At 42.8% G+C, this 16838-nt stretch overlaps 1 protein-coding gene across 1 annotated transcript in view; it reads right to left on the bottom strand.

Annotated features, from left to right (window-relative positions):
* lama1 (laminin, alpha 1) overlaps positions 1 to 16838 on the bottom strand; it is a 291180-nt gene that overhangs the window by 90687 nt on the left and 183655 nt on the right. The window contains exons 30-34 of the mRNA XM_072569885.1: positions 15605 to 15730; positions 12720 to 12841; positions 10348 to 10434; positions 9748 to 9941; positions 5007 to 5149 (exon numbers count right to left, since the gene is read on the bottom strand). Of these exons, the coding sequence (XP_072425986.1) occupies positions 5007 to 5149; positions 9748 to 9941; positions 10348 to 10434; positions 12720 to 12841; positions 15605 to 15730 (672 nt within the window). The remainder of the gene's footprint in view (positions 1 to 5006; positions 5150 to 9747; positions 9942 to 10347; positions 10435 to 12719; positions 12842 to 15604; positions 15731 to 16838) is intronic.

Genomic DNA, 16838 nt, shown 5'->3' with positions numbered 1-16838 from the left:
CTTTGTCCTTCTTGGTTTAGAGACATTGTGTGTTTGGAAAGTGCTGTTTGAGGAGCATTGGTGAGTTACTGCACAGCATCTTGTAGATAGCACAAAGCACTGCTACTGAGTGTCGGTGGTGGAGGGAGTGGATGCTTGTGGATGTGGTGACAATCAAGCAGGCTGGTTTGCCCAGGATAGTGCTAAGCTTCTTGAGTGTTGTTGCTCTCATCCAGGTAATTGGGAAATTTTCCATTACACTCCTGACTTGTGTCTTGTAGAGAGTGGAGAGGAAATACTTTGACTCAGAAACAGGGAGTCCGCCAGTGAGCTGTAGAGTTGCATTATTATTGCCCCTCTGTTCAGACAGCTAATGTCTGGAGCACCATGACCGCACAGATTGTATTGAAGTCTAAAAAGGAGCACAGGTTTCAGTAATAGTGGAAAAAACTTCCTCCATAGGATAGTAGCATTGCAGAACAGCAGCGAAGATTAGATTCCCCACAGTCTGGAAACAGGCCCTCCATAGAGTAATCCACTCAGACCCATTTCCCTACTAATGCACCTATCACTATGGGCAATTTAGCATGGCCAATTCACCTAACCTGCACATCTTTGGACTGTGGGAGGAAACCCACGCAGACACTGGGAGAATGTGCAAACTCTACACAGACAGTCGCCCGAGGTTGGAATTCAACCCATGTCCCTGGCGCTGTAAGGCAGCAGTGCTAACCACTGAGCCACCATGCAGGGTACCAGAAGCGTTCAAGCTGATTTCCAGTCATGTGCTCCGAACTGGTAATCAATTATTCTAATTAAACACTTGTAACTGAGGGTTTCCAAGTCAGGTGCATCGAATCGATTTGGAGACAAAGTTCACACCCACTCTACATTTCCAACACGTGTGGGGAGGAAAATCTTGCTGCGGGCAAAACAAACTCCTGGCAGTTGTAAATGTTACGCCGAGTTGCGTTCAATTATCTTAGTAAAAAGTTGAAAGTTCAAGCACATTGAGGACAAGATGAGGCTTCGTTAGCAAGTCTCTTGCTGAGAACTCTTCACACTGTTTGTATTCAACATTCTAGTACACAAGAGCTCCAGCTGTTCCACATTACACTGATCTCAGCATTTAAGACATGTATTTTGAATGAAAATTGCTGCTCCTGTTGTTAGTCCCAGAGAACATCTGTCTTCATTTTACACAAACTCTCACAAACTGACAACATATGGTCTGATCTATCGGTAGGATTTACCACCCCCTCTGCACTACAGTTGTGAGTGAAAATTTTCCAGAGCAAAGACTGTATTCTTTCTTTCATTCCTTTCTCTTTACAGATCATGTTTTACAGCAATTACAATTGGTAAACTGATCACTGAAATACTAACAAAATTACACTGAAGGCAATAAGGGGAATACTTACTAATCTCATTATGCAAAAAAATGACCATGCATTCAATTCAGCATCCAATCACTGCAATAAAATCAGGAAGTGCAGGAGAAACTCAGCAAGTCTGCTGGTGATGGAGGAGCGAGAAAGTCATCATTTTGAGGGCAAAGGAGAACAGTGAAAATATAGTCTTTGGACTCAAAATGTTAACTGTTTCGCTATTCACAGAAACTTCCAGGGTGGCACAGTGGCTAGCACTGCTGCCTCACAGCGCCAGGGACCTGGGTTCAATTCCGGCTTTGAGCAACCATCTGTGTGGAGTTTGCACATTCTCCCCGTGTCTGCGTGGGTTTCCTCCGGGTGCTCAGGTTTCCTCCCGCCGTCCAAAGATGTGCAGGTTAGGTGAATTGGCCATGCTAAATTGCCCGTAGTGTTAGGTGCATTAGTCGGGGTGAATGTAGGGGAATGATTCTGGGTGGGTTGCTCTTCGGAGAGTCGGTGTGGATTTGTTGGGCCGGAGGGCCTGTTTCCACACTGTAGAGAATCTAATCTAAGTTGCAGAGTTCCTCTGGCATGTTCTGTGCTTTATTTCATATCTTCTGCTTCCACTTTTGTTTCAGTTACTAGACTTTGATTTACATGAAGAAATTCTGACTCTTGCTAGATCTTCTGAAAATCCTTTCAGTCTGACTTACCTAATATAAAATAGTCAGCGAAGTTCACTTTATAAGTGAGGAGATATCGCAGAAATGTTCAGCCTTGTTACTGCTACCTGTTGGGGGAAGATGGTGGTGAAGTGATATTGTCACTGGGCTAGTGTTTCAGGTCAGTTCAAATCCCACTGTGGTAATTGGCAGGATTTAAATCCCATTAAAAGGAATTTGTAACTGACAGCTAGACTACTGATAGTTGTTTAAAAATGCATCAGTTTCCAGAAGGAAATCTGCCTTTTGTACCTGGCATAGACTAGATGTAACTCCAGGCCCACAGCTACATAGTTTATTCATCTCTGCCTTTTATAAGCTACTCAGTCCAAGACCAAAAATAGGGGTGGGCAATAAATTGCCAGCAATAGCCACATCCTATTGCAGAGAATAAACTAGTTACAGAAACACGTAAAAATCTATCAGTTTCAGATTCTTGATCATCATTAAGGGATAAAGCAGGAACTCTGTATCAGTTACAGATATATTGCAATTCCAAAGCAAGTGTTGGGGGTCTACAATTCTTAGCAAACAACTGTTGCTGGTTTTAGGTTTATTGACTCATAAATATTTCTTTTACATCATTAATAAAGATTCCCTTCACCTCAATAACCTTAAATTTAGTCAGGGTGAGAGTCGACTACTGTTTACAGGTGATCACAAACCAGATCCTTTACAATAAACGTGATGTTACAGCCATGTTATACACCCCCAGTTAACCATTAGGTTTCACCATAGAAAGCACGCCATGCTCCATTATCAATCAGTCAGTCACTCACTCTGGCCACAAATGTTTCATTTTATGTGACAGCAACTGTGACAAAATTGACACTAACATCAATACCTTATTAAAAGCCATAAAATGACAGCATTACTGCCTTAGGGACTATCTCACCCAAAGTTTCCATATTTGCATAAGGTAATAGTTCTGACAGAGTTCCTGTTAGCGACTGCGTTTAGATTAGATTAGATTAGATTACTTACAGTGTGGAAACAGGCCCTTCGGCCCAACAAGTCCACACCGCCCCGCCGAAGCGTAACCCACCCATACCCCTACATCTACATCTACATCTACATCTACATCTACCCCTTACTTAACACTACGGGCAATTTAGCATGGCCAATTCACCTGACCTGCACATCTTTGGACTGTGGGAGGAAACCGGAGCACCCGGAGGAAACCCACGCAGACATGGGGAGAACGTGCAAACTCCACACAGTCAGTCGCCTGAGGCGGGAATTGAACCCGGGTCTCCGGCGCTGTGAGGCAACAGTGCTAACCACTTTAGTTCCACCCAAGTTCCACCCAATCTGATGATGCATAGATTGGGATAAGAAAGGACACGAATGCCCATAGATCTCCTCACCATCTTTGTAACCATGTTTTATCTTGTAACTCGTAGCAGTTTGTCATCAAGAAATAAACTCCATCAGGGCTTCCCAAGGTTAGGGTCGGGACCCCAAGGGAAGTCACATGATGAAGTTTTGTGATTATGAGACAGCAATGGCTATACACCCCGCAATAACTTCCACAATCCCATATTTCTTCACCTCTTCCAACCAACACCAACCTCCCTCCCCTCCACCAGCTCACTGAGGGGGGGCAGGGGTCACATTTTTCAGTCTCAAAATGGACTCACAGCAATGCAACGTTTGGGTAGCACTAAATCACATCTTACTGAGTCTAAAAGCCTTCTCTTTAAGGCCCAGGTGACAGCATGATAGCCCCTGCAAGCTGCCAGCGGTCAGTACCCCAAAACAAAAGCCAACATTTACATTTCTCACCTGGGCTGGGAGTTTTCACATGGTTTCCCATTCCACATCTTCACCGGTGCTGGCTGCCCCACACTGGTTTAATGCTCCAAGGAGTGACCATTGCTCAGTGATGGAACCTCCACCAATGGCTGCTGACCCTTTGACTGGCCAATAGCTCCCAGACCCAGAAACTGCAGTGGTCATCTCTGGAACTCCAAGGCCTAGAATGGATATGTGTGTGTCTGTGCCTATCTGTGTCTGCGAGTGTGTATATGCCTGTATGTTTGTGTCTCCATGCATGTCTGGATGGGCACATCTGTGTATCTGTCTACGTGTGTTTGCATGCATGCCTACGTGACTGTGTGTCTGCTTGTGCAAGTCTGTGCATGTGTGTGTGTTTGTGTGTGTGCGCATGTCTGTGTAAGTGCGTGTGTGCGTGTCTGTGAGTGCATGCCTGTGCGTATGCATCTGCATGTGTGTGTCAGTGTGTTAATTCTGTGTATGTGTGTGTGTCTATATATGGGTCCGTATGTGTGTGTGTATACGTGTCTGTGTGTATATGTCTGTGTATTGGGCAAGGTGGGCTATGTCTGTGTGTATCTATCACATCTCAGGCTGAGGAGAGAAGCTGAGTGGGATTGGTGTTGATGGAGAGGAAAGTGGAGAGGGAGCGTCCACAGGGATTGGCCTGAATTCATGGCTTGTTGCTGGGGAGGGACTGGGGGGGCAAGTGATGCTGAAAGGAGGGTGTGTGTGTGTCTCTCTCTCTCTCTCACATTCCTTCCCCTCCCTCCCCACCATCCTGGGTTTTCCCATTGACCTCGGACTCCTGCCAACAAACTGGGTGGGTGGTCAAACAGCCCTCATCAACAGGACCTGATTTAGGCAGGAATAGGTGGGCTAACTGGGGTTACACTCACCACATTGGAACAGGATGGAGATATGGGGAGGTCAGGATCGCAGTGCTAAGGCAAATCAAGGTCATTTACTGTACCCCACACTCGCTTGTAAACCGACTGGTGAGTTCTGTCCTGGTCTCTTTGGAAAGACTGAAAGCTGTCATTAATGGGCAAAAACCTGAACAAGCTAACTCTGTAACCCATTCTGATCTCTGTGTTAAATGTGTTGACAGTTTACCTCACCTGAGTCACCAATATGGAAGTATACTAAAGTGCCTCACCTTGTATTGTTCTGTCCTGTTTTCTATGTCAGTAAAGAGATTATAGGGAGCTGGATCAAAGCCTGTCACGTTTAATGTCATCAAAATGGTTTCCAAGTTGCTAAGATCAGATAGCAGGAGTCCTGTGCAATCATCATCACAAGCTGTGGGAGAAAGTGAGAGAAATGTCAGGAACTGAAAAGCAAGGATTGTCAGAAAATTCAAAAATCCATCACAGCCATCTGATGATTTCGTTACTTGAATGGAAAAATGTGGGAGAGTAAAAGGTGAGATTTGTCAGAAATACAAAATTTGCGAGAGAAATTTAGCAGCTCTGACAGCCTCCACGGAGAGAGAAATGTCCATTGTGACTCCTAAAGGACACTGATATTTGGTTTGAAACATTTACTCTGCTTCTGTCACCACAGATGCTTCACCAGCACACTCTGTCCTTGTTTCAGATTTCCAGCATCCACAGTGAGATTTTACTGCTTAGTTTGTAAACTGTGGTAAAATTTTCTTTTAAAATTCCCATGTGTAAAACTGCATCCTCATCTTATTGTGGAATGCCAAGTGTGAATTTTAGGAACATTTGGGACATCCATGAGTTTGGGAGATGTACTTCTCACAAGCACTGCTGCTCAGTGGGAGAGCTGAGTGGGGAACAACAGAAGAATGTAAGAAATGGGAACAGGTGGAGGACATTCAGCCCTTCCTATCTGTACGCCCATTCAATGAGATATTGGCTTATCTTCTACTTCAACATCACTGTCCTGCACTGTCCCTGATGAACTTAATATGTAGAAATCCACCAACATCAGATTCACATAGCTAGCTACAGATAGCTTCTGAAAATAAAGAAGTGATGGTAATTCTGATATTGGCCAATTGCGTGTTGTGAGTATATGTTTCAATTTTCATTCTCTCTTCGGTGGAAGTTAAAATTATTGAGGATTTAATCTGATATTGCCTGTTAAAAAACATTGACTAAAATTAAGTTGACCTTCATGGGACTTCTGACTGAATTAAAATGTTGCCTGGTATGGTAGGAAGATCCTATGAGGAAAGGCTGAGGCACTTGGGGTTGTTTTCTTTGGAGAAAAGAAGGTTTAGGGGTGATTTGATAGAGGTGTACAAGATGATTAGGGGGTTAGATAGGGTTGACAGTGAGAACCTTTTTCCGCGTATGGAGTCAGCTATTACAAGGGGGCATAGCTTTAAATTAAGGGGGGGTAGATATAGGACTGATGTTAGGGGTAGGTTCTTCACTCAGCGAGTCGTAAGATCATGGAATGCCCTGCCAGTAGCAGTAGTGGACTCTCCCTCTTTATGGGTATTTAAGCGGGCATTGGATAGGTATATGGAGGATAGTGGGTTAGTGTAGGTTAGGTGGGCTTTGATCGGCGCAACATCGAGGGCCGAAGGGCCTGTACTGCGCTGTATTGTTCTATGTTCTATGTTCTATGAAACTCCGAGAAACAAGAACAACTCAAGGCTGTTTCATTTATCAGCACAGATTGGCAACTTAAGAATAGTAGACAAAGTAACATGGTGTTCGTACATTAAAATCAAGGTTGTCTAAAATAATTTCTAGGCTATTGCTTCTGACAAAGATTCTCCTGCCTAGAGAGTGCAATTGCAGTTGCTCCAAGTCTATTAGAGCCATACAGCATGAAAGTAGACCCTTTGGTCCAACCAGTCCACGCCTACCACAGTTCCAAACTAAACTAGGTTCACTTGCCTACTTTTGGCTCATGTCCTTCCAAACTTTTCCTATTTATGTATTTATCCAATTGTCTTTTAAATGTTGCAACTGTACCTGCATCCACCACTTCCTCTGGCAGGAAGCACATTCTACACAGGAAGTACTCTGTGTGGAAAAAACGTTGCCCCACATTTCCTTTTTAAAACATTCTCCTCTCACCTTAACTATATCTCCCCTGGGTTTTGAATTCCCCCACTCTAGATAAAAGACCCTTTCCATTCACCTTATCTATGCCCATCATGATTTTATAAACCGCTATAAGGTCACCTGTCAATCTCCTACCCTCAAGTGAAAAAAGTTTCAGCCTATCCAGCCTATTTTTATAACTCAAACCATCTATTCCTGGGAACATCCTGGCAAATCTTTTCTGAACATTCTACAATTCAATAATATCCTTCCTATAGCAAGGTGACCAGAACTGTACACAGTACTCCAGAAGAGGCCTCACCAATGTTCTGTACAAGCTCAACATGACGTCCCAACCCCTACACTCAAAGGTCTGAGCAAGGAAGGCAAGCATGCTATGCTCCTTCTTAACCACCCTGTCTACTTGTGACACAAACTTCAAAGAATAATCTACCTGCACTTCTAGGTGTCTCTGTTCTACAACACTACCCACAGTTGAGAGTGTGGCACTGGGAAAGCACAGCAGGTCAGGCAGCATCCAAGGAGCAGGAGAATTGACGTTTCTGGCATGAAGCCTTCATCAATTCTCTTGCTCCTCGGATGCCGCCTGACCAGCTGTGCTTTTCCAGCACCACACTGTTGACTCTGATCTCCAGCATCTGCAGTCCTCACTTTCTCCTAACCCTACCCAGGGCACTACCATTAATTGTGTAAGTCCTGCCCTTGTTTGTTTTACTAAAATGTAATAACTCGCATTTATCCAAATTAAACTCCATTTGCTACTCCTCAGCCTATTGACCCAACTAATCAAGATTTCTTTATAATCTTAGGAAACCTTCTTCACTGTCCACTGTACCACCAACTTTGGTGTCATCCGCAAACTTACTTTCCATGCCTTCTGTATTCTCATCCAAAGTATTTATATAAATGACGAACAAAAATGGATCCAGTACTAATCCCTGAGCAACACCACTGGTCACAGACCTCCAGTCTGAAAAGCAACCATCTACCACTACTCTCTGTCTCCTACCATCAAACTAACTTTGCATCCAAATGGCACGCTCATCCTGAATCCCATGTGATCTAACTTTACTAATTAGTCTACCAAACAGAACCTTGCCAAAGGCTATCTGTAACAACAGAGAGAAAAGCTACAACACCACGTGTCTAGCCTCAATGTTTATACATGCAAGTGTCTCACTCATGTGCACAAACATGTGTGCACAAAACACTTTAGAACAAGGCACTTGCAATTTTTAATATCATGCCTTTAACATGTCTCTTGATATCAGTAATCTCATCCCAGCATTTTCTCTGCAACCTCTTTTCCCAGTGAGTGCATTCAAAGCAAACCATAAAGAATGGCAGATCATGTCCAGTTGGTCATGAAACATGATGTTCAACACTAACATTACAGAGTGTCTTCCCTGAAGCACAGGCAAATTGAAAATCTGCTGTGCGATAATTTGTAATGCCTTGGCACCTGAATAACATTTGTTTACTTTTTAAACAAAATTGGTGATGTGCTTGCTCTGAACAAGATGACAGCCCTGTTAAATTGAAGAACTTTATATAAATTCATTAACCAAGGTGCTATAAACATTGCTCTGTGGAATTTTAACTCCGAGCAGCAGTGAGACTCAAAAGCTGGAAGTAATGAATTTTACTACACACAGCTGGTGAAGACTTGCCAGTTACTGAGCAAGGTAAGCAAATTTTTGTATGATACCACATGTCACACAGTGTTCAATCACAATCAGACTACTCAGTGACAATCACATTTCAAGTCCGTTGGTTGGGATTGCAAATGACTCCTAATGTTACAACACAGTCAGAGGCCATTTGACCCATTGTGTCTCTGCTGGCATTTCGGAAGAGCTCTTCCAGTTGTCAATCATTGCCCGATTAGTTCAACACCACCATGCTTTTTTTAGAGCTTCACAAATGTTTTCTCTCAGTCTGGTTATTTGATTTGATTTCACTTGGGAGAGCTCATCGGTACAGTGGCTCAGAGGTTAACACTGCTGCCTCACAGTACCAGGGTCTGGGTTCGATTCCAGCCTCGGGTGACTATCTGTGTGGAGTTTGCACATTCTCCCAGTGTCTGTGCGGGTTTCCTCCCATAATCCGAAGATGTGCAGATTAGGTGGATTAGCCATGCTAAATTGCCCACAGTGTGCTGGCATGTACAGGTTAAGTGGGTTAGCCATTGGAAATGCAGAGTTATAGGGTCAGGGTGGGGGATTTGTTTGGGTGGGATGCTGTTTGGAGGGTCAGTGTGGACTCGATGGGCCAAATGGCCTGTTTCCACATGATTCTATCTCAGGGATGTCAGAGGGATGGTGCATTTCATCGGACTAGTAATCCAGAGGCCTGGCCTAATGCTCTGGGGCCACTGGTTCAAATTCTACAATGGCTGTTGGAGAAATTGGAAGCTAGTCTCAATAGTAATGACCATGATATCCATCGTCAGTTGCTGTAAAAACCCAGCTTGTTCATTAATGTCATTTTGAGTGGGTATCGTGCGATCCTTTATTTGGTTTAGCACACACATGATTCCAGGCCCCAGGCCATGTGCTTGTCTCTTAGATGCCCTCTGAAATAGCCCAGCCAGCCACTCAGCTCATGGACTATGAGGGACGGCCAACAAATGCTGGCCTTGCCAACAACACCACATCCTATGAATGAGTAAAGAGAAAAAAGAAATCAGGAAACGAGGACTTGAAGCCAGAAATAATTTTCCTTCACAACGAATCAGGGACACATTAGCAAAACCTATTCTGAAGGAAACAGGAGAATCTACAGAAAATTTCATCCTATGTTATCTGTTTAAGACTTTTGGGAAGTATAAAAAGATGTAAATATACATACATATGCATTCACTTTCCACCAGCACATGCTTAGCTTCACATTGATTACAGAGTCGACCCGTTACACCTGATTTGCAAACACAATGGCCCATTAAAGGATGACAGTTGATGTGCACAGAACCATTCGGGTTACATTCACACCTTTGACATCTACCGCCTGGTACACGTGGGCTACCATAGTAACCAGGAGCACATCTAAAGGCACAAGACAGGAAGAAACAGAAAATAAATCAGTGTTTAACGTTAGTGCTCTGATTCGGTGTACAAAACTCTCAAGTGGGATGACACACGTCTGAAAAAGGATGAATTTATTTCACAAGATCATGCTAACTGTTCCTCTGTATAGCGCAATCCCCATTACACTTTACATGAACAGCATAAGATTTGATTGCTCTGGGTACAATGAATGAGATTCAGCCATTAAATTATATGGCGAGACGGCAAACAATGAAAATGTCATGCATTAAGAAGTGTAAAATTACAATCAGATTAGTGTAGATTTATATAACAGATAAATCCGCCACACAAAGGCTGCATAGGGTTCCAAGCCACATGGGAAAGAAGCAGTAATGACAGTGTTCTGTTTAATAAAGCAACCGACCTCTCACAGTACTGTCCTTCATAGCCAATCAGACAGGAATTACAGCGGAAATCACTCACGCCCTCCAATACACATGTGGGGCTAAAGCTGGTGAGAAAAAGGGGGAACAGTTGGAAGGCAACGCAAAACAATTGGTCAGACATGTATTTACAGGAGTTCGAAACAATTGGTAATTTATTCCCACAAAAATTGAAAAAAAAACAGTTTGGTTACAAACCAATTTGCAATAAGTGACAATAAAGGATATTCAAACCATGGGCATACATGTTTACAATTTCTCCAAAGCATACTGATGACATATTAATCTGTATTTATTACATATCTGAATTTATTTCCATTGTAGGGTATAATTTTCTATCAATGGGTTCTTGAACAATTAGGGGCAACTTGGTCTTTGATCACTGGTGTAAAAAGGACAGTATTGATTTTCCCCAACCTTATGCAACCCACCTAATTCTTTTTTTCAATGGAATCTGGGTGCACAAATCTCTGCCTCTCCTTTTCATATTGCCCATCAAAGCTAAACTTACCTCCATTAAATGTAAAATTAAGCAGTATTACCATCTCAATACTTTTTATAGTGAAGGAATGAAATGCTCATTTGGAACTGTTTGCCTATATTGGAGGTGGGAGGTCATATTGCAGCTTCACAGGACATTGGTAAGGCTAGTTTTGGAATACTACGTTCAATTCTGGACTCATTAGATTTTTTTAAACTTCAAAGGGTTCAGAAAAAATTTACAAGAATGTTGCCAGGCTGGAGGGTTTGAGCTATAGGGAAAGGGTGAATAGGCTGGGGCTATTTTCACTGGAGTGTTGGAGGCTGAGGGGTGACCTTAGAGAGGTTTATAAAATCATGAGAGACATGGATACGTGAAAAACAAGATCCTATCCCCAAGATACAGGAGTCCAAAAGAAGAGGGCGTAGATTTAAGGTTAGAGGGGAAAGATTTGAAAGGGACCTAAGGGATATCTTTTTCACGCAGAGGGTGATGCGTGTATGGAATGAGCTGCCAGAGGAAGTGGTGGAGGCTGGTACAATTACAACATTTAAAAGGTATCTGGATAGGTATATGAATAGGAAGGGTTTAGAGGGATATGGCCAAATGCTGACAAATGGGCCTAGATTAATCTAAGATATCTGGTTGGCATGGACAAGTTGGATCAAAGGATCTGTTTCCGTGCTGTACATCTCTATGGCTCTATGATGCTGATAATGAGAGGTTGAAATAACACAAGTGACCTTACTTTACTAAGTATTTGAGATGCAAATGCCCAAACCACTGATATCTCTCAGCTTCATCAGCACAAAAAATTGCCAGAGTTAAGGGGAAAACATGAATTGATTAACCTCAGTAGAATTACTGAGATGTGACAATGGGCAGAATCCAACTTTCTGATTTCTTCATTGTCAGAAATCCTTTTCTTAACAAGAAAGTAAATATGCAACTTTCTCAAATCCCTGTATATATTCAGAATTTCCAGAAGTAAAAATAAGATGGATTCCTGTTGGTGATGGGTCGAGCTTAGAGTGGTGCTGGAAAAGCACAGCAGGTCAGGCAGCATCTGAGGAGCAGGAAAATCGCGTTTCGGGCAAAAGCCCTTCATCGGGAATACAGGCAGGGTGCCTGCAGGGTGGAGTGTCAGAAGCTAAGGTTTATAAAATCATGAGGGGCATGGATAGGGTAAATAGACAAAGTCTTTTCCCTGGGGTGGAGGAGTTCAGAACTTGAGGACATAGGTTTATGGTGAGGGGGAAAGATATAAAAGAGACCAAGGGGCAACCTATTCACACAGAGGGTGGTGTGTGTATGGAATGAGCTGCCAGAGGAAGTGGAGGAAGCTGGTACTATTGCAATATTTAAAGGCATCTCAATGGTATATGAATAGGAAGGGTTTAGAGGGATATTGGCCAAATGGGGTGAGATTTATTTAGGATATCTGATCGGCATGAATGAGTTGGACTGAAGGAGCTGTATATAGGCACAGAATCTCTATAATTTGGAAGCAGGTCATTCGGTCCATCAAGTCCACACCAATCCTCTAAACAGCATCACACCCAAACCTCTACCTTTTCTCCATAATCCTACAATTCCCATGGCTGACCCACTGAACCCATGCATCCCTGGGCACTATGGGCAATTTAGCATGGCAAATCTACCTAACCTGCTCATCTCTGAATTGAGCAAAAAACTGGAGCACCCCGTGGAAACCCACACAGACACGGGGAGAATGTGCAAACTCCAAACAGTCACCCAGGGCTGGAATTGAAGCTGGGTCCCTGGCACTATGAGGCAGCAGTGCTAACACTGAGCCACCTAAGTATATCTCAAGTGACTCAATAACAACAGATGCCTATGGTCATACATTACCTGCCAGAATGGGATCTGGGACAGGCACAAAGGGAGCAGTCCGTGACAGATCCACCGACTCTGCCATAGTATCCTGAAGCACACAGCTCACAGTGATCACCCATTGTGTTGTCACGACAAGCCTGATTTTCAGAGATAGAAAATCATAATTAGGTTATTCGTGCTCACTGGAAGGAAAGGCAAGACAAATGCATATAAGCCACATAAACATGGTGTAGGTTAACTAAACCTATAGTTAGATCGCTGTCACCTCTCTGTGAAAGTCTGCTCCCTACTGAGGTGGCATCCAAAGTAGCCAAGATGTGAACAATAGTCTTGGAATAGAGTCAGAAATTTTACTTCAGAGACAGGCTAAAAATTCCGTCTCACATACATTCAGCAGCTGAAATAAATGAAATGTTGTGTGTTTATTACCTGCAAAGCCACAAATCTTGACATCCTCAACATACCAAACATATGCAGCAGACAATCTGCAGGAGCTTACTAATAAGATGTGGCCTCTGATCTCGAGAAGCTATTTTAAGGCAGAATTGCTATTGCCTATTTATAAAAGTCAAAGACTTGCTGATTGTAAGATCAGCATCAGCAAAGGTGATCATGACTGCAGAATATTTAATTCTAATAGTTTAATTCAAGCATTGAGTCTAATCACATATAGTCATCATCTTCCTAATCAAGGTATTATTTTCCAATGTTCAACGATGAAAGAAAGAGTTCAGCTACTTCCAATGCCTTCTGAAAGCCTTGTGGTTGAGTTAATTGTCATGCTTTGAGAGTTTTTCATTAGGGAAGACGGAGGACTATTATACTACAGCTTTATTGCACTGTTTGGGCTTAATAGTGATCAATACAATGTTAACAAGTGGGAATCTTAACGCGTATAATATTAAATGAGAAATTGTTCCCATTTCCAGCTAAAATTGCTATTCTAAATCAAAGTTAATAGTGAATCTCGGCACCCAGAAGGGCAGTTGCTGCCTTATATCTGGAGAGTAATCATGGATTCTACAGCTTTTAAATTTCCCTTCACAAAAAAGCAAAAAGAGTAGTTGCTTCAGATCGATCTACAATTTTAAATGAGAACTATTCTGGCTATACCTCTGGGATGTCAGAACATCTACAAAGTATATCAGTGAAATAGGTTGCAAGGAGCATGAGGTTTTTTTTTATGTGATGCAGCCTTTTCTAATTTGTTCATGCAATACGTGTTCACTGCCCATCCCTAAATGCCCCTTGAATTGAATGGGTTGTTAAGATTTTATGTAATTGTTGAAAATTATTATTGTGATGTTTCCACCCAAATTACTGAGCACAAAATAAAAACAAAACTAAATGGGGTTGGGGGCTTCGTGGGATGAGGTCTCAATGACCCTTACATTTTGCAGAACCCACTGTGATAAAAGAAGTGAGGCGGCAAAGTCCAGGTTTACAGGTTACCTCTGCGCTGGTCTCCCAGGGGACGGCTGCTGGGTTAGATAGAATTCCTAATCTCAAAACCCTCAGCAAGGAACCCAGTTTGGATCTCTAGGACTTGAATCCATCTTGATGGTTTCTCCACACTGATTTCTTTTCTGACTGACAAAGGTCAAATAATTTCTTGAGTGCAAAGTCCGTACTCCTTAGTTGGTTGACCTCTCACATCTGGATCCAGGAAGCTGCCTGACTTCAGCACAAAGCCCAGGCCCGACAGTCGACTGAAGTGCTGTACAGAGCTAGTCCCTCACTGTCAGAGATGCTGACCCTGTCTGTCTCTGGACCATTGGAAAGTTGGGAGACAGCATGCTGCGATTCTGCAAGGGTCCTGGCGCGCATGCGTACACCAAGATTGCCCAGGCATTTTAAACTTCCATAAGGATGATTTCTACTACCCATGAACCTCTGCAAACATCTCCAGGCTGAATTTTATCAAAATTGACGCTGAGGTCAGAGTCATGTAAGACACATATACATATCCATCCTTGAAATGTTACACTGTTGAATGATATTAATTCCTACTTAAGACCTCATCTTGCTATTTACATATTCAACCAGTGACAAATACATAATGAGACTTGGCAGGAAGCTCAGACAACCATTATTCTCCTGAAACCTCTGAGCCCCTGGGTCATTGCCAGGTCGTGTCATATCTTCACTGTTCACAGCAGGTTCAGTGAATGGAAACGTTTCAGATTTCAGCTGCTGAAACCTTAAAAGGATTGATACTTTTCTTAGGCTGCAAATTAATGGTGTTGTTTAAAACACACTGGGTTTAACTGTGAAAAGTTGTCAAACACAGAGAATGCTAAAGAAACCCAACAGATCTGGCAGCATCTGTGGAGAAAAGCAGTTAATGTTTCAAATCTGGTCGGACTTTTCTTCAGAACTCATTTATCAAGAAAGGACTGTTCCTGTTAAGTATTTTTTCCACATTCTTTTGTTACGATAGAGTCCATTGCATCTCAACAGGATAATGGGGGCATGGAAGGGGAATCTTGATCAAAGTGGGAGGTGGGGCATATTTTGGTGATGGGGCTGTGAGGTGTTTGGGGTTATAAGGGTGGCACTGATGGGGCTTGGGGAGTGTGTGGGGATGAGAGGGTCCTGCTCGTTCTTTTAGAAAAGTAGATGAGACAAATGTCGACCTTCAAACAGTAGCCTGGACTCCACTGGCCTGACTGCAACTTGAAAATCCTGCCTCCAGAACCAGCATCTACTGATTTCCACTACCTGTCTCCAGGCTGAAAATCTATCCTGAAATTCTCCCCTATGTATCCGCAAACAGTGAATGATTGCTCGAACCTAATCCGGTGTTGAATTCTATGAATGACACAGTGTTACTGATCAATCTGGTGACAGCATCTTGTGAATCTTTGCATGGACTGCATTAATCAATAGATGGCACTTACTTGACATTTGCCTGTATCAAGGTCACAGACGTTACTGTGGTTGTTGCACTTGCATGAGACACACACAGTATTGAGTGACTGTAGGCCATCGGTCATCTTTTGTCTGTAGAACCCAGGAGCACATTCCTTTAAAATACCAAGACAACAGAAGTAAAGATTTCTCACTGATGGATGACTTACCACTGACCCGTTTTACACCTTATCCACATTTATTTTATACTATCTTCATTGGCAAATGGTTTAAAATAGAGCAATATTTAAAAGGCATTTGGATGGGTGTATGAATAGGAAGGGTTTGGAGGGATATAGGCCGGGTGCTGGCAGGTGGGACTAGATAGGGTTGGGATATCTGGCCGGCATGGACAGGTTGGACCGAAGGGTCTGTTTCCGTGCTGTACATCTCTATGTCTATGTCTATAACTCTGGTTGATTCATGCTGCCAGATTAAGTGAAAAATTGATCAGCACAAATACATTCTGGTTGGATCTACCGTCACATGGAGCCACAAAGCACAGAAACAGACCCTTCGGTCCAACCAGTCCATGCCAACCATAATCCCAAACTAAGCTAGTCCCACCCACCTGCACTTGGCCCATATCCCTCCAAACATTTCTTATTTGTGTATTTATCTTTTAAATGTTGTAACTATAACCACATCCACCACTTCCTATGGAAGTTCATTCCACACATGAACCACTCTCTGTGTAAAAGTGTTGCCCCCTCAGATTTGAAATAGACCTTTCTCCTCTCACCATAAAAATATGCCCTCTAGCCTTGAAATCACTAACCCCAGGGAAATGACACTTGCTATTCACCCTATATAAACCCCTCATGGTTTTATAAACTTATACAAGGTCACCCTTTAACCTCCTCTGTTCCATTGTATTCTGTCATCACTGATCACTGCGCTGTTTGGTACTTGCATTGATTTCTTTTTAGTTTGACTTTGAATTTGCTGAGCTCTATACCAGTTTTCCTCCTTCAATCAACAGTCTGTTAAAATCCAGACTTGATCACACCCAAACCCCATCTACAGTGTCAAAGTATTGCTGGTGTGGGACATCTAAATTATGAGCAGAAAATATTGTAGAGGGACTCTGCAGGCCAGGCAGCATGACTGAAGAAAAAGACTTTCTTCAAAGATGCTGCATAACTAGCTCAGTTATTCCAGAATTTTCTGTTTATTAACCTAACTCCCACTTCCCGGTGTATTTTTTTCGGTCTCTGTGGTGTG

The sequence above is a fragment of the Chiloscyllium punctatum genome, chromosome 5 (genome assembly GCF_047496795.1).
Source record: "Chiloscyllium punctatum isolate Juve2018m chromosome 5, sChiPun1.3, whole genome shotgun sequence".
Taxonomy (NCBI): Eukaryota; Metazoa; Chordata; class Chondrichthyes; order Orectolobiformes; family Hemiscylliidae; genus Chiloscyllium; species Chiloscyllium punctatum.
Note: the sequence above shows the minus strand (reverse complement) of the source record. Positions and strands in the feature narration are given on the sequence as shown.